The following is a 22,586-nucleotide window of genomic DNA, read 5'->3' as shown; positions in this document are numbered from 1 at the left end:
AGTGGTTGTAGAATTTTTAACTTGCATTTCCTGCTTTATTTGTGCTTGTTTTGGGGCTCATTGTTGAAGACGGTGATTCGTCCTCAGACACAGATGGGGACAAGCTAATGGATGGGACTTTTGACAGTGATGATGAGTTGTATAAATTTTATGAGGAATAAAACTTTATGTAATACATTTTTTTTCAAATTTCAAGCTCCAAAATTAAAGTGTGTTTTATACATGAGGAAATACGTTATGTAACCCGAAAGCTTAAGAACAATGCACAGGGTTCACAAGGTAAAGACTGACCTCTGCTAAGAAAGCAATAGGCCTGGAATGTGACTACCTGATAAAACCGGCTCAGTTAGGAAATAGTAATGAGATCTCCCTGTGTGGTTACTTTGGTCACTGTGCTTGTCAGACATTTATTTGTTGTTCCACTTATTTATGCATTCAGTGGTTGATTCTTGTATGTGACCTGACTGGCGATTGAACCTGCAACCTTGGTGTATTGGGACAACACTCTAACCAACTGAACAACTGGCCAGGGATCCCCAATTTTCTATTTTTACTTTTGAGATATAACTCATAGACATTGAAATGTTCACATTTATGAGTACTGTGTAATGAGATTTGGAAATTCAGAAACCTCTACAATCCCCAGACACAGAATATTTCCAAGATACAGAATATTTCTATTACTCCAAAAAGGTGCTTCATGTCATGATTTCTATCACCATAGATTTCTATTCTTAAATATTAGATAAATGGAATTATACCATGTTCTCTTGTGGGTTTTTTGTGTATATTTTTTCTTAACCCAATATTGTTGAGATTCATAAATGTTATTATTGCATGGATCATATCTCTCACATGGGCCTTTGTACAGCATGTTTTTCTTGCTTAAAACATTGGTTCTATGTTCTTTTTATATTATTTTTATTTGTTCTTTAAGGCTTGGTTTACATATCATATCTCCTGGAGAACCTACTCTAACTTTACAAAGATTAAATCTGACATCTTTTTATGTACTTGAATTCTAGCCCTGTACTCAATTCTAGCCCTTAGTCACTCTTGTTTACTTATCAATTTCATCCTCTATGAGAGCTATAATTCCTTTGCACTTTTATTCTCAATGTAAATGATTAATTTTTAAAATAAATTCATATTCTGGGAAGGCAAATAAACCTGTTTTCCAAACTCTCCTCACAGTCTCCTTTACAATGTGGAATTAGATGGCTCTGCTACTATTTTTTCTAGCTTCCCTCAAACACATTGAAAAAAACTGAAATTACTTTTCTTATTTTTGGCTGGTACCAGCATTCAGAATTTTCTTTTTAATAATATTGGGTGTTTGTCAGAATACTTAAAGACTTACTCTAACTAAATTTCTTGGAAAAGTCTGTTTTGTTCAAAAATTTCAAACTCTGAGATTAGAGTGGAAAATAATTTCCACATACTCACTTGCATGCACTCTATTTGAAATTTTAAACAAGTTTTCTGTGTTCATAATTGCTATTCTTAAGAGTCCTCAATTGGAATCCAAAAGACAGTAGAATAATTTCAACTTTAATAATTTTTGAGTTTGAGCATTGAATTCAGTAACCATTGCTTTTGTCTCCTTAGACAAAGCCAGGACCGTGAGAAATCCTGGCTCTGTACTCAATTCTAGCCCTTAGTCACTCTTGTTTACTTATCAATTTCATCCTCTATGAGAGCTATAATTCCTTTGCACTTTTATTCTCAATGTAAATGATTAATTTTTAAAATAAATCATTCTGGCAACTCTCTTTCTGGCTTTTAATGTTAGTGGTTTGTTATAGCCTAGGACCTCTCAAAATCCTGATGACTTTACTGCATGATATCTATTTTCATACGTGTTGGCTCCTCCTTTCTTCTTTTGTAGCGTGTTCATCTTTTTATTTTGATTTGTTTTGTATTTAAATATATCTTCTCCTCGATGGAAATCTGTTCATGAAATCTGTTCAATATAGATCCTCATTTCTGGTCATATTTTGTTAATGCTTTGCTTGCATGCTGGTAACATTTATTGTAAAACAACATTTAATTAGCCCCATGTATATCTACCATTGTAAAATACTAAATATATTTGAGGTGATGCAGTGTATTAATGTGCTATGTTGTAATGATTCCAAATTATTGGGGAGTGGGTTAGGGTCAAGTTTTGAGAGGTTGAGTAAATGCTTAGGGTTTAATAGTAAAGAATGAAGTTGACAATTGAATTTAAGTCTTTCTGAGGCCAAAACCCTTCTCTTTCCTCCTTAGCACACTGCCTGCTATGTCATAAGCTTTCAGGGCTAGAGAAATTTCATACATGGTATGCCTGAGTGTCATAGGTAGCCAATGTCAAGAAGTAATTAGAAATAAAGAAGGTTAGCCAAACTTATTTGAACTCTAGAACTCGAAAGGTAGTAGATCTCAAAGTTGAAAGTCCCAGATAATTTATGTAATACTGTGTTTTTTTTAAAAAAAGTCCATATTATTAGATTACTAAAATATAAGTACTGATTGTTAATGGAAATAACAATTTTAAAAAGAAAAAGAAAAACTTAACCTAGAATTGTTTTATCCTAAGAATTTTTTAAATTTAGAGAATTGTAAATATTACAGGAAAATGTTTTTTTACAATCAAAATAATGAACTAATTTTTCGTTTTCCATTTTTAGATTTGACCTGCCACCAGTTATTTTGTTTTCCATGGATGGATTTAGAGCTGAATATTTACAGACATGGAGTACTCTAATGCCTAATATTGATAAAATGAGTAAGTCTTCTACAATAGGAGGCATGCAAATGACAAGGACACCTAGTTAGTCAGTCTCCAGATGGTGCAACTCTCTTTCTGGCTTTTAATGTTAGTGGTTTGTTTTAGCCTAGGACCTCTCAAAATCCTGATGACTTTACTGCATGATATCTATTTTCATACGTGTTGGCTCCTCCTTTCTTCTTTTGTAGCGTGTTCATCTTTTTATTTTGATTTGTTTTGTATTTAAATATATCTTCTCCTCGATGGAAATCTGTTCATGTTTATTGTCTCAAAAGCAGCATTGATCAGACCTACTGGGTCATGGCAAGACAGATATAACTAGGAAAGATAGGATCTTAAAGAGGCCTGAGTAGACTGGACAGAGCCAACACCTACCAGTACTCCATCCAGTAGCTGAACATTCCAGTATCTGTGTCTGGTTCTGCAATGAAAGTACCTGGACCCTGGCTTTACCAGTTACTAGTTGTGAGACCACGGGCAAGTTGTCTCACCTATTGGTGCCCTTGTCTCTTCATCTGTAGAAGGGTCACTTCTACTGAGAGAATATGTATGTAGTGTACATTAGATGATTTTACCTAGTTTGTTGAGAGTTTTGTCATGAAAGGGTGTTGAATTTTATCAAACATTTTTCTGCATATATTATCATGTGACTTTTATCCTGCATTCCCTTAATATGCTGTATCACATTAATTGATTTTTATTATGTTGAAACATTCATATAGCCCAGAGATAAATGCCACTTAGTCATGGTATATGATTCATTTAATGTGATGTTGAATCCAGTTTGCTAGCGTTGTTGAAGATTGTTATGTCTGTGTTCATCAGTGATACTGGCCTGTAGTTTTATTTTCTTGTGGTGTCCTTGTCTGACTTTGGTATCAGGGTAGTGCTGATACCATAAATTGAGTTTGGAAGTGGTTCCTTCTCTCTAGTTTTTTGAGAGAGTTTGAAAATGACAGGCATTAATTGTTCTTTAAATATTTGTTAGAGTTTGCCACTGTGCCTCTGTGCTTTTCTTTGTTGGAATGTTTTTGATTATTGATAAAATTTTCTTACTAGTTATAGGCCTGTTCAGACTTTCTGTTTCTTCATGATTCAGTTTTGGTAAGTTGTTGTTTTTAGAAATTTATTCTTTTCTTCTAGGTTATCCCCATTGTGGAGTATAATTGTTTATAGTAGTCATTTATAATCTTTTTTATTTCTGGGTATTGGTTGAAGTGTTCCCTCTTTAATTTCTGATTTCATTGAAAAATAAATTTTTGCTTGAGCTGTGGTGGTGCAGTGGATAAAGCATCGACCTAAAACACTGAGGTGGCGGGTTCGAAATCCTGGGCTTGCTCAGTCAAGGCGTGTATATAGGAGTTGATGCTTCCTGCTCCTTCCCCCCTTCTCTCTCTCTTCTCCCTAAAATGAATAAATAAAGTCTTAAAAAATATTTTAAAAGAAAAATAGATTTTATTTCATAGAAATTTGTAGCTATTTAAAGATATATTGTATTTTTGGAGTTGATATTGTTTAATTTTGTTCAGTCTTTTGAAACTACTAAAATTGTTTTTAATCTATTTTACTTATTTCTTCTATAATATTAATTGTTTTTTCTTCTTTATTTTTCTTCTGGTTTTGTTTGTTTGTTTGTGTTTTGTAGTGCACATTTTAGAGAGAGAGGCAGGCAGACAGACAGGAAAGGAAAGAGATGAGAAGAATCAACTCATAGTTGTGGCACTTTAGTTGTTTATTGATTGCTTTTCAATGTGCTTTGACAGGGGGAGGGGAAAGGATAGTGGCTCCAGAAGAGCCAGTGACTCCTTGCTCAAGCCAGTGACCATGGGCTCAAACCGGCAACCTTTGGGCTTAAGCCAGCAGCCATGGGATCATGTCAATGATCTCATGCTCAAGCCGGTGACCTCAGGATTTTGTACCTAGGACCTCAGTGTCATAGGTCAAGGCTCTATCCACTGCTCCACCACTGGTCAGGATGGTTTTCTTTTTTTTTTCTGAGGTGTAAAGTTAGGTTATTTGAAGTTTCTTTTTTTTTTAAATGCAGGTGTTTATTACTATAAACTTCCATTCTAGTACTACTTTTGCTGCAATCTTTATAGTCTTCAGTTGTTTTACCTACTTATCCATTTAGTCTCTATTCTTTCTTATAGTTCATAGCTTCTATGGATATATGTTTACCTCATTTATATTTTCAAATATTTTGGTTGGTGCTTTGATTTAAAAATTGTTTTCTTAAGGAGTAAACTATGCAAATGATAAACTTTTAAAAATGCATTAAAGAGTTTATAGTAAAAAAAAAAACCCAACCAACCAACAACTACAAAACTCTCTTTTTCTAAGTCTTCCTAGTTTTTCTCTGGAGAAGCAACTACTCTTGTTGATTTATTGTGTGTTCTTCCAGAGTTATTCTATTTCATCCTAATTTAGATTCCTAACATCTGGAAAAAAGCAGTGGTAAAAGATCTTGTATTCTGTAAGTTCTATAATAGCTCTGGTTCAAAGGCAGGGGATCCAAAATGGTGGTCTGAGTCTGTGCTAGTCAGGAGGTGTGTCCAGTATAAGACACTTGAACTAAAGAAGTGTCATATTTTCACATTATACATACCATAGTTTGTATTTTATTTAATACTCTGCCTTTAGGCATTTAGGAATTTGATTGTGTCAGTCTTGGCTGGGTAGCTCAGTTTTGTCCTGATACATCAAGGTTGCAGGTTTAATCCCTGGTCACGTAACATACAAGAATCAACCAATAAATGCATAAATAAGTGGAACAACAATTCAGTGTTTGTCTTTCTTTCTCCCTTCCTCTTTCTTTAAATGCAATAAATATTTTTAAAAAAATTGACCATGTCACTCATGTACAAGGAAATAAAAACAGAAACTGACTTAATCTCTTTGTTTATTGTATGATGTTTTTCCCCACTTAAATTATTTTAATTATATAAGTGGATTATATCTTCTTTCATTTTCTAATCATATAACTTCTTTTTTTATATATATTTTTTAAATTTGTTTTTATTTATTCATTTTAGAGAGGAGGGGGGAGAGAGAGAGAGAGAGAGAGAGAGAAGGGGGAGGAGCAGGAAGCATCAACTCCCATATGTGCCTTGACCAGGCAAGCCCAGGGTTTTGAACCGGCAACCTCAGTGTTTCCAGGTTGACGCTTTATCCACTGCGCTACCACAGGTCAGGCTAATCATATAACTTCTTAACAATATTAGATGTGTCTTTCCGTGAGTGAGGATAAGATTTCTCTATTGGCAGTATTGACTAAAAAAAAAAAAAGGCATTTTACTCTTTAATTATACCTTCTGAGTAGTTCCTAGAGCAGCCCTCAAACTTAAGTATATCTTGGGTTGCTTATTAAAAATGTAGATTTTCTTTTTGAGCTCCTTTTTCCTCACTTTCCACCCAACCCTTCATCCCCAGCAGGCCTTACTTAATAGGCTTGATATGGATCCCAAGAAAATTCTGAAAGAAGAAGTTCCTGGATCATATCGAAACATTGAACTAGAGGCTGTGAAGGAGACTAACTCCAAACATATCTGAGAAAACATTCATTATTTCAAGCTGCAAAGTTTGTTAGTTTCTGGACAACAATCATTTGCACTTTTTTATTGTGACCTAAGTAGAACCTATTATGGTGAAGCTTTCTTTTAGAATAGAGTCGGCAGGATTTTAGTATGAAAAACGTCTTATACTTCACTGCTACAGAGGAAATAGCAAAGCTCTAATGGTTCTGACCTCCTTCAGCAGGGTTATTACACAAAAAGAAAACAACAGGACAATTGAAAGCAAAATTAATGCCATGCTTTGTGAAAAACATATTACAGGAAACTTCACTTACCAAATGGAAACTGTACTGAAAATAATTAGCTCATTTTGTAAACATTACTATGTGACATGGGCTTATTCATTTATACAAGTCAAATTCCATTTTAGTTACCAAATAGTTGTGTTGACTTTTGTTACATTGGATACTTTACATATAAGAACTATTAGCTGAGATGTAAATGTTATATAAAAACTCCAATGTAATGATTTGGGCCAGAAAGAGGAGAGCAGCAAAAGCAAACAAAGCTGCTGTGTATAATTTAAATGTTTAGCTCAGTGTATAATTTGAATGTTTAGCTTAGTAAGTTGTGGCCCATGGGCCAAATCCAGCCTACCCTACCCATTTTTGTATAATCTGCTGAATGCTAATAATTGTTTTAAATTTTTGAATGGTTAAGAAAGAGAATATTTTGTGTAAAGTAAAATTTATGTAAAATTCAAATTTCATTAGCCATAAATAAAGTGTTATTGGACCACGGCCATGCTTATTTGTTTTATCTTGTCCGTGGATGCTTTTGGGTCTCAAGAGCAGAGTCTGAGCTGTGGCAATAGGGGTCATAGGGACTTGAAAAGAATAATATATTTGTTATCTGGCTCTTTACAGAAAAAATATTTTGTGGATTTTTGACTTAGCTCAATCCTTTCTTAAAAATAAACATTTTTTGGAATAGAGGAATTCTAGGCATCAGAATTTCAACCTCTGCCACCTTCAATCCACTTGTTAGTTTTCTATTCCTCTGGGAAAGTTTTCTGTTCAGATTTTTAGTTATCCAAATAACTTCTGAGGCAGTAACAACTCCTTAATTTCTCACTCTATGTTGTTGCAGAAACATGTGGGATTCATTCAAAATACCTGAGATCTGTCTATCCAACCAAGACCTTTCCCAACCATTACAGCATTGTCACGGTAAGTGCTTGGCCCTTGGAAGACGGACAGGCCACAAACAGGCAACTGACCACACGACCAAACACGCTTAGATAGAACCGGGAGAGTCCATGACCCACAGTTTACAAGCACACGTGGTTATATTTTGTGGCATAATTCAGACTAGGAAGGATCAGCATGAGGCCAATCCAGTGGTAGGAGGTGATAACTTTGAGTGAGTTATCAAAAGTGAGTCTAGGGACTAGGGTAACTCACTTTTGTCAGAGGCCTGGTAGCCTCTTGGCCATGAGAAATCTCATTCTCCTCTGATCTTTTGATTGCTCTGCACTTATCTGAAGGTCTGCTGGGAATGGTAGGCAATAAGTGAGGACAGTCACTTTGATGTGGAAAAGTTTTTCTTTCCTAGTCCTTTCATTATATTTAACTTGATAAAGTTTCTGTTTCATAAATAAATTAATACTGGTTATATTTAGATAAAGCAAGTAAATTGTCTTCAATATATGAAAAGACATAGTGAAATGATCAAAATGAACTCAAGGGAAAATTAAGTTATTTGACATTTATAGATTTAGAACACTTCTTAAAGAGACCTCTGCCTCAGCCTTTATTGCCAAAGCCATAACTGAGTTTTTTACTCTTTTGCATTTAGTCTTTCATTGCTGTAGTACAGTAATTATACATTATTCAAATTATAATCCTTAGGTAATTATATGTGTGTATGTGTACACATATATGTGTTATATATTTACAGAGCTTATATGTGCAGATTCACCTACTTGTTAAAAGCTTTTTGAATCCCAAATCAGTACTTGTGATACATTCAGTCATTTGAAAGCATTCATAGAGCAGCAAAAAATTCGAGTTGCCCAGCTCATGTGTTCCCAGCTGAGGTCTAGCAAGGTGACACCCCGACTCCTTGTTTTAGCTCTCAGACTGTAAACACTGTTTTCAGAGTCTGTTGTCTACTTAGTGCCATGTTTTTTGCATGTTTGTGCTTTTTGTTGGTATTTTGCTGTTTAAAATGTCCTTCAAGTGTGGTGCTGAAATGCTGTTAGGGTTCCTAAGAGCAAGAAGGCGGGATGCATCTTACAGAGAAAACATGTATGTTAAATAAGCTTCTTTCAAGCATGAGTTATTGTGAACAACAATACATATTAAATAATATATATTTAAACAGAAATAAACATAAAGCAAGATTAAGTATTGATCAGTAGACAAAACTGTTGTGACCAGAGCCTCACAGGAACCTAACCTTGTAGTTTCCCTAAGAGCAATGGCATAGTTATTTAGTGTTGACAACAACTTCATACAACACACTGCCATGAATAAAAAAAAAATCGACTGTGTATATATAAAAATATTCATCAGAATATATAATATATACATTTGTGTATATATAGATAAGAAAGTATATATTATAATTGCTATTGATTGACTAAATATATGTATTCATATTCATATGTATTAATGTTCTGAAATATCTGAAAGTTATTAAAACTGCATGGGATATCATAGATATTCAATGAAAATGTGTAGAATGATTAAATAAATATTTGATTGGATTGAAAAGGATAATTGAATTGATGGATGGATGGAAGGGAAGATGACTAGAGACTTGGAAGGCTTTCTTTTAATATGCTAGTAACATACTTCAATCCATTAGGCAGGGGAATTTGATACTTAAAAGTTTCTATGTAGTAAATTTCTTGATATTATTGTCAATATAACCAGTTGTTCATCTTTACTGTAATTTGAGAAACCTTAATTAACAAATAGTTATTAATCACACAAGGGTTATAGTAATACCATCAACACAAACCATCTAACTAATATCATTCATTTGTTGCTATGGGTCATGGTGGAAATAGATATATATTGTGAGATCAGATTCAGGGGTTTTATATTAGAATGTATAGACATTCTTCCAAATCATGAGCTCTAGATCTTTGCTATTTCAATTTAGATATTTCAACTTAGATATAATAGTATATGTTATTTTATCTTAAATCCTGTTTTGAAATTCTTATTTTAGGGCTTATATCCGGAATCACATGGCATCATTGACAACAATATGTATGATGTAAACCTCAACAAGAACTTTTCACTTTCTTCAAAGGAGAAAGACGACCCAGCGTGGTGGAAAGGGCAACCAGTATGTAGCATTCCACACATGCCACCAGCCACCAACATAGCCTCCATTTCCCAGGGAGAGGGTATCCCTCTCCTCTCCTGGCTTTGAGCTTTACATTATCTTTCCAATTTTAAGGATGGGGAAGGTGCGAGGTAGGGGGGAGAATTAACCTCTATTTATAATCTTTTAAATGTTTATGATTGTTCAACTAAATGACCTTCTGGTGAATCTTGGATTTTGTATTTATAAACGTATCAATCTAGAAACTACTTGGAAAGATTATTTGTTATTTTTCCTCCCTCATTCTATTTTGTAATTCTTTAAAAGGAAAAGAGAAACTATAAGTTTACCAATTTGAAAAAAAATGATCTTCTTTCTTACCATCTTACTATATTTTTGATTTTTCAGGTGGATCCCTGGATAATTATATTTTTTAACTGCAACAGAGACACATTTTAACAACTAATTAAAATGTGAAGCTCTTAATATCATGTGGTTTTTCATAAGTGGCACCATTTCTACTCAAACTGAATGTCCTCTTGACTTGTACTTAAATTTTCTCTTCTTATAGATCTGGCTGACAGCAATGTATCAAGGCTTAAAAGCTGGAACCTACTTTTGGCCAGGATCAGAAGTGGCTATAAATGGCTCCTTTCCTACCATATATGTACCTTACAACAGGTAGTGAAACCCTTGCAGATATGACCCCATTTCAACAAGAATGATTAGCATCTTTTTTTTTCTTTTTCAGTTTTAATCTTGATGGTGATTCTGTACTTCCAGTCTGGGAGCCCAAATTCTCAAAGTCATCATTGATTTCTCCTCTTACTCTCCTCATCCAGTCTGTCAGTAAATGCTTGTAGCTCTGATAGAAAATATGTGCTGTCTGAGAACTTTGTATCACTCCAACATTAGCACTCTGGTTTGAGCTGTCATCATCTTTGGCCTTATTATTTTTGTTGCCTCTTTATGTCTCCCTGCTTCTATGTTCTTGTCCACTAAAAACTATTCTCAATCTACCAGCATGAATCTGCTTAAAAAAACAAAACAAAACAAAACAAAAAAAACAAACAAAAACAGACAGGTCCATCCAACTATAATACTCTTTTGCACCTAAAACTTGGAAGGCCCCCTTTTCATTCCGAGTAAAAGCCTCCAGGCCCCTAGGTGGTGTGTATGACTGCACTGTTCCTCATCCCACCCCTCAGACCTCCTCTCTCACTACTTCCCTGGTGCTCACTCTGCTTGAGCCTCACTGCCCTTCTCAGTGGGCCTGAGGACGCAAGGCTTGCTGCCGCTGTTGGGGCTTTGAGCTGCTGTTCCTTCCATCAGAGGTCATCTCACTCCTTGCGTCTCCCTGGCTTGTTCCCGCACTTCTTTCAGGCCATTGCTCAGCAATTACCTTCTCAATTTTGTCTTAGTCTGATCACACTGAGATTTGAAATTCCAAACCACCCCACCTGCTCATCTCTCTCTGCTCATCTCTCTCTTTTTTGTAGCATTTTATTTTTAGTACAATATATAATTTATGTATGAAGTTTCTTGTTTATTATTTGTCTTCTTCTGAGAGAATGTGATCTCAAGGAAGAAAAACATCTTTGACTTGCTCTCTCCTCAATTCTGTTCAACATGGACAAAAAGTGTTTGACAACAGAAGTTTATAGAAATGTACAAAAGAAAGAAAGAAATATAGAAAAGAAACTAAATGAATGGATACTAATTACTGATCTTTTATTTTATACTTGGGGGAAAATTAAAGGACATAAAGATGAGAAGGAAAGAAAACTATACTGAATTTATAGCGAGGCTATAAATTTTGTTTTGTATTTCTATATGAGTTTAATTAAGAACAGGAATCCCTTTCAGTAATACTGAAACCCTATCTGTATTTTAATTATATTTGAACACAAAATGGATATCTAAAACTATTAACTTGCCTTTCTGATAAGTATCTAATAGTATTATTCCTGATTTGATTAATTTAAAAAAATTATTTATTCCACTTTGCAGTAGTGTCCCATTCGAAAAGAGGATCTCTACATTGTTAAAATGGCTGGACCTGCCCAAAGCCGAAAGGTAACATCAGAGGAGTGTGGACACAGTGGGATCTTTCTGGGTATAAGATAAAAATTATTTCTTTACTTTAGTGACCATCTTTGAAAAAGAAACGATATTTTCTTGTAATTGGCACTTTCAAAGAATTACTCCTGAGTGCAGTTGACTTTTTGCTCTTGAGAATTGGTTGACATTGTGGGACGATAGAGAGAGAGCAGAAGCTATATCACAGAACCAGCTGTGGACTGAGAGCAGAGTGTGAGTGGGCCTGAAACTCAGGCTTCAGCACTGACTCCGGGAGCCCACAGTGCCAGCACAAGGTCGTAGCAACAGGCTGGAGGTAGGGCATCGGGAGGGAGCTCCAGGTCAATAGTGCATCAGAACCAGACGAGGAAGGGATGACCAGAGTGGGCGAGCAGAGCCAACGGAAAGTGAGAAACCTGGAACTATAAATGGTTGAGGCATACCAAGGCGTCTTAACAGCAAGAACAGACAGATCTTTTTGTTACTGAGTCAGATCTACACTTCCATCTGGAAAGTCTTATTTAATTTCCATTTGGAGATTATCCCTGCTGGGGCCAAGTGGAACCTCTGGACCTGGATGAATAGAAGAAAGCCAGAGAAAATAAGAAGAAAAATGCCACAAAGTTCTAGATTTACAAAATTCCCAAATCCAACCTATCGTTTATGCCAAATTAATGTCTTTCTGTGTTTTAATTTCACCCTAAGACCCAGTTTTTATACACTATATGTGGAGCAGCCTGACTCTGCAGGACATAGAGCTGGACCAGTCAGTGCCCAAGTAAGTAGTTTGTTTCTTTGTTTATTTTAATATATAAATGTCAAATCATAAAACAAAGTGGTATTCTTTAATTCCTACTGCATACAAATATATTTCATATATACATGAGAAGATAAAAATAGTTAATTCTGAAAAGACTATCTGCCTTATTTTCTTCAAAATAGTTAAACATCTAAAAAGGGTATCAAGCCTGACCAGGTGGTGGTACAGTGGATGGAACATCACCCTGGGATGCAGAGGACTCAGGTTCAAAACCCTAAGGTAGCCAGCTTAAGCTCAGGCTCACCAGCTTGAGCTCAGGGTTGCTGGCTTGAGTGCGGGATCATAGACATGACCCCATGGTCACTGGCTTGAGGTCCAAGGTAGCTGGCTTAAGCCCAATGCTGTTGGCTTGAGCAAGAGGTCACTCACTCTGCTGTAGCCCCCTGGTCAAGGTACATATGAGAAAGCAATCAATAAACAACTAAGGAGCCGCAATGAAGAATTAATGCTTATCATCTTTCTCTCTCCCTCTCTGTCCCTCTCTGTCTCTCTCGCTAAAAAAAAAAAAAATCAACCTTATTAACCACATTTTGGTTCATTTAGTAAACAGTTATTGAATACTTAGATGTAGCACTGTTATTTCATGTGATGAAAACATCAAGGCTAGATATTGCATGGGCAAAATTCAACATGTTTTTTTTGTTTTTGTTTTTGTTTTTTTTTTTTATAAATAATTTTATTTTTTTAATGGGGTGACATCAATAAATCAGGATACATATATTCAAAGATAACAAGTCCAGGTTATCTTGTCGTTCAATTTTGTTGCATACCCAACACCCAAAGTCAGATTGTCCTCTGTCACCTTCTATCTTGTTTTCTTTATGCCCCTCCCCCTCCCCTTTCCCTCTTCTTTTCCCCCCTCCCCCCCGTAACCACCACACTCTTATCAATGTCTCTTAGTTTCACTTTTATGTCCCACCTACGTATGGAATAATGCAGTTCCTGGTTTTTTCTGATTTACTTATTTCACTTCGTATCATGTTATCAAGATCCCACCATTTTGCTGTAAATGTTCCGATGTCATCATTTCTTATGGCTGAGTAGTATTCCATAGTGTATATGTGCCACTTCTTCTTTATCCAGTCATCTATTGACGGGCTTTTTGGTTGTTTCCATGTCCTGGCCACTGTGAACAATGCTGCAATGAACATGGGGCTGCATGTGTCTTTACGTATCAATGTTTCTGAGTTTTTGGGGTATATACCCAGTAGAGGGATTGCTGGGTCATAAGGTAGTTCTATTTTCAGTTTTTTGAGGAACCACCATACTTTCTTCCATAATGGTTGTACTACTTTACATTCCCACCAACAGTGGATGAGGGTTCCTTTTTCTCCACAGCCTCTCCAACATTTGCTATTACCTGTCTTGCTAATAATAGCTTATCGAACAGGTGTGAGGTGGTATTTCATTGCAGTTTTGATTTGCATTTCTCTAATAGCTAAAGAAGATGAGCATCTTTTCATATATCTGTTGACCATTTGTATTTCTTCCTGGGAGAAGTGTCTGTTCATATCCTCTTCCCATTTTTTTATTGGATTGTTTGTTGTTGAGTTTTATGAGTTCTTTGTATATTTTGGATATTAGGCCCTTATCTGAGCTGTTGTTTGAAAATATCATTTCCCATTTAGTTGGCTTTCTGTTTATTTTGTTATCAGTTTCTCTTGCTGAGCAAAAACTTCTTAGTCTGATGTAGTCCCATTCATTAATTTTTGCCTTCATTTCTCTTGCCTGTGGAGTCAAATTCATAAAATGCTCTTTAAAACCCAGGTCCATGAGTTGAGTACCTATGTCTTCTTCTATGTACTTAATTGTTTCAGGTCTTATGTTTAGATCTTTGATCCATTTTGAGTTAATTTTAGTACAGGGGGACAAACTGTAGTCCAGTTTCATTCTTTTGCATGTGGCTTTCCAGTTTTCCCAGCACCATTTATTGAAGAGGCTTTCTTTTCTCCATTGTGTGTTGTTGGCCCCTTTATCAAAAAATTATTTGACTATATATATGTGGTTTTATTTCTGGACTTTCTATTCTGTTCCATTGGTCTGAGTGTCTATTTTTCTGCCAATACCATGCTGTTTTGATTGTCGTGGCCCTATAATACAGTTTGAAGTCAGGTATTGTAATGCCCCCAGCTTCATTCTTTTTCTTTAGGATTGTTTTGGCTATTCGGGGTTTTTTATAGTTCCATATAAATCTGATGATTTTTTGCTCTATTTCTTTAAAAAAAGTCATTGGAAGTTTGATGGGAATTGCATTAAATTTGTATGTTGCTTTGGGTAATATAGCCATCTTGATTATATTTATTCTTCCTAGCCAAGAACAAGGTATATTCTTCCATCTCATTATATCTTTTTTGATTTCCCTTAACAATGGTTTATAGTTTTCATTATATAAGTCCTTTACATTCTTTGTTATGTTTATTCCTAGGTATTTTATTTTTTTTGTTGCAATCGTGAAGGGGATTATTCTTTTGAGTTCGTTCTCAATTGTTTCATTGTTGGCATATAGAAAGGCTATTGACTTCTGTATGTTAATTTTGTATCCTGCGACCTTACTGTATTGGTTTATTGTTTCTAGTAGTCTTTTTGTGGATTCTTTGGGGTTTTCGATGTATAGGATCATATCATCTGCAAAAAGTGATACCTTTACTTCTTCTTTTCCGATATGGATGCCTTTTATTTCTTTGTCTTGTCTGATTGCTCTGGCTAGAACCTCTAGTACCACATTAAATAAGAGTGGAGAGAGTGGACAACCCTGTCTTGTTCCTGATTTAAGGGGGAAAGCCTTCAGTTTAGTGCCATTTCATATGATGTTAGCTGATGGTTTATCATATATGGCCTTTATCATGTTGGGATATTTTCCTTCTATACCCATTTTGTTGAGAGTCTTAAACATAAAATTGTGTTGTATTTTATCAAAAGCCTTTTCTGCATCTATTGATAAGATCATGTGGTTTTTGTTCTTTGTTTTGTTGATATGGTGTATTACGTTAACCGTTTTATTTATGTTGAACCATCCTTGAGATTCTGGGATGAATCCCACTTGATCATGATGTATTATTTTTTTAATATGTTGTATTCGATTTGCTAGTATTTTGTTTAGTATTTTAGCATCTGTATTCATTAGAGATATTGGTCTGTAGTTTTCTTTCTTTGTGCCATCCTTGCCTTGTTTTGGTATGAGGGTTATGTTGGCCTCATAAAATGTGTTTGGAAGTATTGCTTCTTCTTCAATTTTTTGGAAGACTTTCAGTAGAATAGGAACCAAGTCTTCTTTGAATGTTTGATAAAATTCGCTGGTATAGCCGTCAGGGCCTGGACTTTTATTTTTGGGGAGGTTTTTAATGGTTTTTTCTATTTCTTCTCTACTGATAGGTCTGTTTAGGCTTTCTGCTTCTTCTTGACTCAGTCTAGGAAGGTTGTATTGTTCTAGGAATTTATCCATTTCTTCTAGGTTGTTGAATTTAGTGGCATAAAGTTTTTCATAGTATTCTACAATAATTCTTTGTATATCTACGGTGTCCGTGGTGATTTCTCCTCTTTCATTTTGGATTTTGTTTATATGAGTTCTTTCTCTTTTTTCCTTGGTAAGTCTTGCCAAGGGTTTGTCAATTTTGTTGATCTTTTCAAAGAACCAGCTCCTTGTTCTATTAATTTTTTCTATAGTTTTTCTGTTCTCTAATTCATTTATTTCTGCTCTGATTTTTATTATCTCCTTTCTTCGGCTGTTTTTGGGTTTTCTTTGTTCTTCTTTTTCTAGTTCCTTAAGGTGTGAAGTTAAGTGGTTCACTTGGGCTCTCTCTTGTTTGTTCATATATGCCTGAAGTGATATGAACTTCCCTCTTATCACTGCTTTTGCTGCATCCCATAGATTCTGATATGTCGTATTGTCATTTTCATTAGTCTGTATATATCTTTTGATCTCTGCACTTATTTCTTCTTTGACCCATTCATTTTTTAAAAGTATGTTGTTTAGTTTCCACATTTTTTTTTTTTTTTACAGAGACAGAGAGTGAGTCAGAGAGAGGGATAGACAGGGACAGACAGACAGGAAAGTTTCCACATTTTTGTGGGATTTTTTTCCTCTTTTTTGCAGTTGAATTCTAGTTTCAAGGCTTTATGATCAGAAAATATGCTTGGTACAACTTCGATTTTTCTGAACTTGCTGATGTTGTTTTTGTGGCCCAACATATGGTCAATTCTTGAGAATGATCCATGTACACTGGAGAAAAATGTATACTCAGTCACTTTGGGATGAAATGTCCTGTAGATGTCTATCATATCCAGGTGCTCTAGTGTTTTGTTTAAGGCCACTATGTCTTTGTTGATTCTCTGTTTGGATGACCGATTTAGAGCCGTCAGCGGTGTATTGAGGTCTCCAAGTATGATTGTATTTTTGTCAGTTTTTGTTTTTTGTTTTTTGGTTTTTTTTGTTTTGTTTTTTATTTTTATTTTATTTTTTTTATTTTTCTGAAGCTGGAAACAGGGAGAGAGTCAGACAGACTCCCGCATGCGCCCGACCGGGATCCACCCGGCACGCCCACCAGGGGCGATGCTCTGCCCACCAGGGGGCGATGCTCTGCCCATCCTGGGCGTCGCCATGTTGCGACCAGAGCCACTCTAGCGCCTGAGGCAGAGGCCACAGAGCCATCCCCAGCGCCCGGGCCATCTTTGCTCCAATGGAGCCTTGGCTGCGGGAGGGGAAGAGAGAGACAGAGAGGAAAGCGCGGCGGAGGGGTGGAGAAGCAAATGAGCGCTTCTCCTGTGTGCCCTGGCCGGGAATCGAACCCGGGTCCTCCGCACGCTAGGCCGACGCTCTACCGCTGAGCCAACCGGCCAGGGCTGTCAGTTTTTGTTTTAAGATCAATAAGTAGCTGTCTTATATATTTTGGTACTCCTTGGTTTGGTGCATTTATATTAAGAATTGTTATGTCTTCTTGATTCAGTGTCCCCTTAGCCATTATGTAATGGCCATTTTTGTCTCTGAGTACTTTTGCTGTCTTGTAGTCAGCATTATCAGATATGAGTATTGCTACACCTGCTTTTTTTTGGATGTTATTTGCTTGGAGTATTGTTTTCCAGCCTTTCACTTTGAATTTGTTTTTATCCTTGTTACTTAGATGAGTTTCCTGTAGGCAGCATACAGTTGGATTTTCTTTTTTAATCCATTCTGCTACTCTGTGCCTTTTTATTGGTGAGTTTAATCCATTTACATTTAGTGTAATTATTGATACTTGTGAGTTCCCTATTGCCATTTTATATCTTGCTTTCTGTTAGTTTTGTGTCTTGTTTGATCCTTCTCTTTCATTTTTCTATCTTTTGTTTTTATTTGGTTGTATTCCATACATCTTTCCTCTGTTGCTATCTTTTTTATCTCATGTGCTTCTGTGGTGGTTTTTTCAATGGTGGTTACCTTTGAGTAATGAAAAGGGTCACTACCCTGTTCATTGTAGCGAACTATTTTGTGAGTACTTTTGCACTCCATCGTCCTTTGCTACTGTTAATCTCCATCTTTTCCCCCTCTTTCTTTTTGTTGTTGTCACAGTTTAAATTTGGTTTTATTGTGTTCTTCTTGGAGCTTTTACTTGTGGCTCTGTTTTTTTTTTTGTTCTTTGTATCTGATTGGAGAACCCCCTTTAGTAATTCCTGGAGTGGGGGTTTTCTGATGATAAATTCCCTCATCTTTTCTGTATCTGTGAATGTTTTTATTTCTCCTTCATATTTGAAGGATAGCTTTGATGGGTATAGTATTCGTGGCTGAAAGTTCCTCTCTTTCAGGACTTTAAATATTGGGGTCCACTCTCTTCTAGCTTGTAGAGTTTCTGCTGAGAAATTTGATGATAATCTAATGGGCCTTCCTTTATATGTTGTATTCTTCTTTTCCCTGGCTGCCTTGAGAATTTTTTCTTTGCTGTTGGTTTGTGTCAATTTCATTATGATATGCCTTGGAGTAGGTTTGTTGGGGTTAAGAAAACTCGGAGTTCTGTTTGCTTCTTGAACTTGAGGCTTTAGTTCTTTCCACAGGCTTGGGAAGTTCTCATCTATTATTTGTTTGAGTATGTTCTCCATTCCATTTTCTCTCTCTTCTCCCTCTGATATACCTATTATTCTTATGTTATTCTTTTTGATGGAGTCAGATAATTCTTGTAGGGCTATCTCATTTTTTAAAATTTTTGAGTCTCTTTCTTCTTCTCTCTGTTGTGCCTTAAGTTGCTTGTCTTCTATTTCACTAATCCTCTCTTCTATCTGACCTGTTCTATTAGCTAAGCTTGTTACTTCGTTTTTCAGCTCGTGAATTGAGTTTTTCATCTCTGTTTGATTTGTTTTTATAGTTTCAATTTCCTTGGACATATATTCTTTGTGTTCATTGAGTTGTTTTCTGAGCTCCCTAAATTGCCTTTCTGTGTTTTCTTGTATTTCTCGGAGGATTTTTAGGATTTCTATCTTGAATTCTCTGTCATTTAGCTTTAAGGTTTCCAATATATTAAATTTTTTTTCCATAGATTTTTCCTCATCTAGCTGTGTTACCTCTCTTTCTTTTGTATCCATGATATTTGATTTTCTCTTCCTTAATGGCATCTGAGGGTGGTTTTGTTGATAGTATTAATGAGATTTAATAAAGAATAAAAAGTTAAAAAAATAAAAAATCGAAAAGAGTTGTTTTTTTTTTTAAAAAAAAAATTAATAATGAAATAAAGAAAAATAAAATAAAATAAAAATTTAAAAAAAAAGAAAATTATTCCCCCCCTCCTTTTTTCCTCTCCTCTCCTCTCCCCTCTTTCTTGAGAAAATCTTATGGTGAACTGTGAATTATAACAAACAATGCCTGTAATGGAGGGTCTGAATTGGGGAAAAGTAATAAAGGGGCAAAAAAAAGAAAAAAAAAAGAAAAAAGAAGGGGGTATGGACCCACAAAAAGCAAATAAGGAAAAAATTTGGGTCAAGAATAAAATGATTTGCTTTTAGGTGTTGGTTGACTAAGAGTTATGATGAGAGGAATAAGAGGGAAACAGAAAAATGGGGGGACAAATTAAAAAATTACTATTGTATTTAGTGGAACAAGAACTAGATAAAATGGAGAGCCAGGGATGGGAGCACTGCTAGTGAGTTAAAAAGGTGAAGTAAAAAACCCCCAAAATGCCACAAACATAAGTTTGAGTCCCAGATGAGATAATTTGTTTGTTAGTGAGGTTTGAATGAGAGGAGATGTAAAGGAGAAAGGAAGAAACTAATATAGAGGGAGAAAAGAAAGAGAGCGAGAGGAAAAAAGAGGGAACCACTAAAAGGAGAAAAAAGAGGAGAGAGAGAGAGAGAGAGAGAGTTAAGGGTTTTGGAGTGCAACCCTCATAGAGAGAAAGGAAGAGGAGAGAAAAGATATTGGGGGATGTAACACTTATGGGTAGTGTAGTTCAAGGAGAGGAGAGAGTAAGACCAGCAGAGAGTTAATTGGCCAAATTGGAGGAGGAAAAAAAATATCAAGAATGAAGATAAGAGAAACAGACGAACAAATATAATAAAATGGGATAGGTTATAGAGTCTGCAGATTATTCTTGATTTTGAGAAGTTATCTTCTTGCTTTTTCTTTTCTCTCCCTCTTCCTGGTCGGTGACTCTGTACCCCGGGTTCTGCCCCTTTGGCATGCTCAGGTAGAGGTTTGCAGTTGATAAGTCTCTATGGCGATGTCATGTATTGTGCTTTAGTCTCGTTGGCAGTCGAGGCTCATTAGCATTTATAGGCTCCGACAGTGAGAGAGTCTGTGTTCCTGGAGCCTTTCTCCTAGTCTTTCCTTCCTCAATTAGTAGCCTGATAATCCAGCTATGGGGTTGCTGCTGCCTCTGCCTGGATAGTAAGAGGCTCAAAGAGCTGGCAACTCCCCACTCTATTTCTACTCAGCACAGGGCTCTGGGTAAGGCTCAGTCAGTCAGAGCTGCTAGCATATTCAGGCATGGTTTCCGCCCACTCAAAGACCTCTGGCTCTGCCACTCTGTCCGGTAACACAGGCGGGCGCCCACTTCTGGGGCGCTTGGAGGAAACTCTCGTTCACTATCTGCGCGCGCAGACCAGGATATCCTGGCAGCAGTCTCACGCTCTGAGTGAAACCCCCAACCGCAATGAAAAGTTCCTACGTTGGAATTGGCTCTTGCTCCGTCCCTGTGCACAGCTTTTGCAAGGTGCTGGGGCGGCCCGAGATTCTGCTTTGGCCCACACAAAGGCCCCTGACTCTGCCCCTCTGTGCGATAACACGGGCGCACACTGCCGAGGCACTCGGAGGAATCTCTCGCTATCTGCGCGCCCAGACCAGGATATCAGCCCGGCCGCCGCGTTTCCCTCTGAGTGAATCCCCTACCAGCACGGAAAAGTTCCACCATTGGAATTAGTTCTCACTCCATCCCGTGCATGGCTTTCCCAGGGCGCTGGGGCTGCCCAGAGATTCCACTTTCGGCCCACACAAAGGCCTCTGACTCTGCCTCTCTGTGGGGTAACACGGGCACCCACTCCCGGGGTTTAGGAAGAAATCTCTCACCCACAATCTGCGCGTGCCGACCAGGAGATCAGGTAAAATGGCTGCCCCGTTTGTCTTTCTTTGTTTCGGTTTGGCGCGAGTGTTAGCTTGTATTGCCCGGTTGCCACAGGAACAGTTTTTCCTCGGCTTGGATCTCCATGCCACAGCCTGGTTCGGCCGTTTGTGCCACAGCCTGGATCTATTCACCCCCTTTGCCCTCCTCAGTTTCTATATTCACAGATCCCAGAGAAAGCCGCCCTGTTTAGGTTAGCGAGGAAGGTGGAGCATTTCTTACTCCCTATTTCCTTCGGGGTTTGGTTATATATTTAGCCAATTTTTCGCTCGACCATACCTTCGGGTGTATTGCGAAACATCTGGAGGCTCCAAGGATAGGTTTTTCTGTTTCTGGTTGAAGATCTTGTTGAGTTTTGGGGGATATTTATCCGTATTGCTTCCTACCCCGCCATTACTCTGATGTCATCATCTCCTCAACATGTTAATGTAACCCATTTCACATGAAGTCATCTGCAAGTCCATGGTGGGTTAACCAGCTGTCTATTCATGCCCAACACCCATTTATAAATACCTTGGGATTGGAGCTAATATATTATTGCCTCAGGCAGAGTTATTCCCTTCCTGGTCTTCCATTGTAATTGAAGTAACCTTTTTTAACATTAGTTCATTCACTATCTAAACTATTCTGTTAAGCTTTTACTACAGAAATATAGTTCAATGTTACTTAAAAATAAAAAAAGGTGGTCTCTCTTCTAAAATCCACTGATGTAAAGCTGTAAAAGCCCTCATGAATATGGCATGTCCCCCCACTGTGGAAACTCATTTAACAATTGTCCTCAATTGGAACGCAAGCATATTTATTCTGGCAGCATGACTTGGCTCTTTATCAAAAATGCCTTTTCTCTTCCTTTCCATTAAGCCAAAATGATTTCTAATTTAAGGCCCAGCTCATTCTTACCACTTGAACCCTTTGTCTCTTTGTATTCCAATACCACTCTAAACGGTAGCACAGGATTTAACACTTAATCAGGTTATTCTGACAGTGAATGGCTCAGTAACTATCTGAAGCATATTTACTTTTTCTCCTTTACTATTTTAATTGTTATCCATATCTGATATAATTCATCACTTTAGAAAGTATGCTATAATCTCTATTTATCTGACCCTTATAGTTGACTTAATTTTAGGCACCATTTTTTCTTTTAATCAGTGCTCTAGTTTAGCACCCCCAAAAATGTTTTAAGTATAATTATGAAAAGTGCTGCAAAGGAAAAAAAACCAAGGTGCCACGAGAGGTCTTTGAGGAGGTCCTAAACGAGCTGTGTGGGATGAGGGCTGGGGCTGGTTAGAAGGTTCTCTTCTGAATAACAGAAGGAAAAAAGTTCACAAGCAGCCTGATCAAAGATGGAGCTGAGCACATTAGAGCAGGGGTCCCCAAACTTTTTACACAGGGGGCCAGTTCACTGTCCCTCAGACCATTGGAGGGCCGGACTATAAAAAAACTATGAACAAATCCCTATGCACACTGCACATATCTTATTTTAAAGTAAA

The 22,586-nt window shown here is 36.8% G+C and overlaps 1 protein-coding gene across 1 annotated transcript in view; it reads left to right on the top strand.

Annotated features, from left to right (window-relative positions):
- Nucleotides 1–22,586, top strand: part of ENPP3 (ectonucleotide pyrophosphatase/phosphodiesterase 3) — an 85,168-nt gene that overhangs the window by 17,629 nt on the left and 44,953 nt on the right. Inside the window, exons 6-11 of the mRNA XM_066373215.1 lie at nt 2,670–2,767; nt 7,432–7,511; nt 9,523–9,642; nt 10,193–10,302; nt 11,632–11,697; nt 12,406–12,478. Of these exons, the coding sequence (XP_066229312.1) occupies nt 2,670–2,767; nt 7,432–7,511; nt 9,523–9,642; nt 10,193–10,302; nt 11,632–11,697; nt 12,406–12,478 (547 nt within the window). The remainder of the gene's footprint in view (nt 1–2,669; nt 2,768–7,431; nt 7,512–9,522; nt 9,643–10,192; nt 10,303–11,631; nt 11,698–12,405; nt 12,479–22,586) is intronic.

This window comes from Saccopteryx leptura, chromosome 3 (genome assembly GCF_036850995.1).
Source record: "Saccopteryx leptura isolate mSacLep1 chromosome 3, mSacLep1_pri_phased_curated, whole genome shotgun sequence".
NCBI lineage: Eukaryota > Metazoa > Chordata > Mammalia > Chiroptera > Emballonuridae > Saccopteryx > Saccopteryx leptura.
The sequence above is the reverse complement of the archived record's forward strand: the minus strand, read 5'-3'. Positions and strand labels throughout refer to the sequence as shown.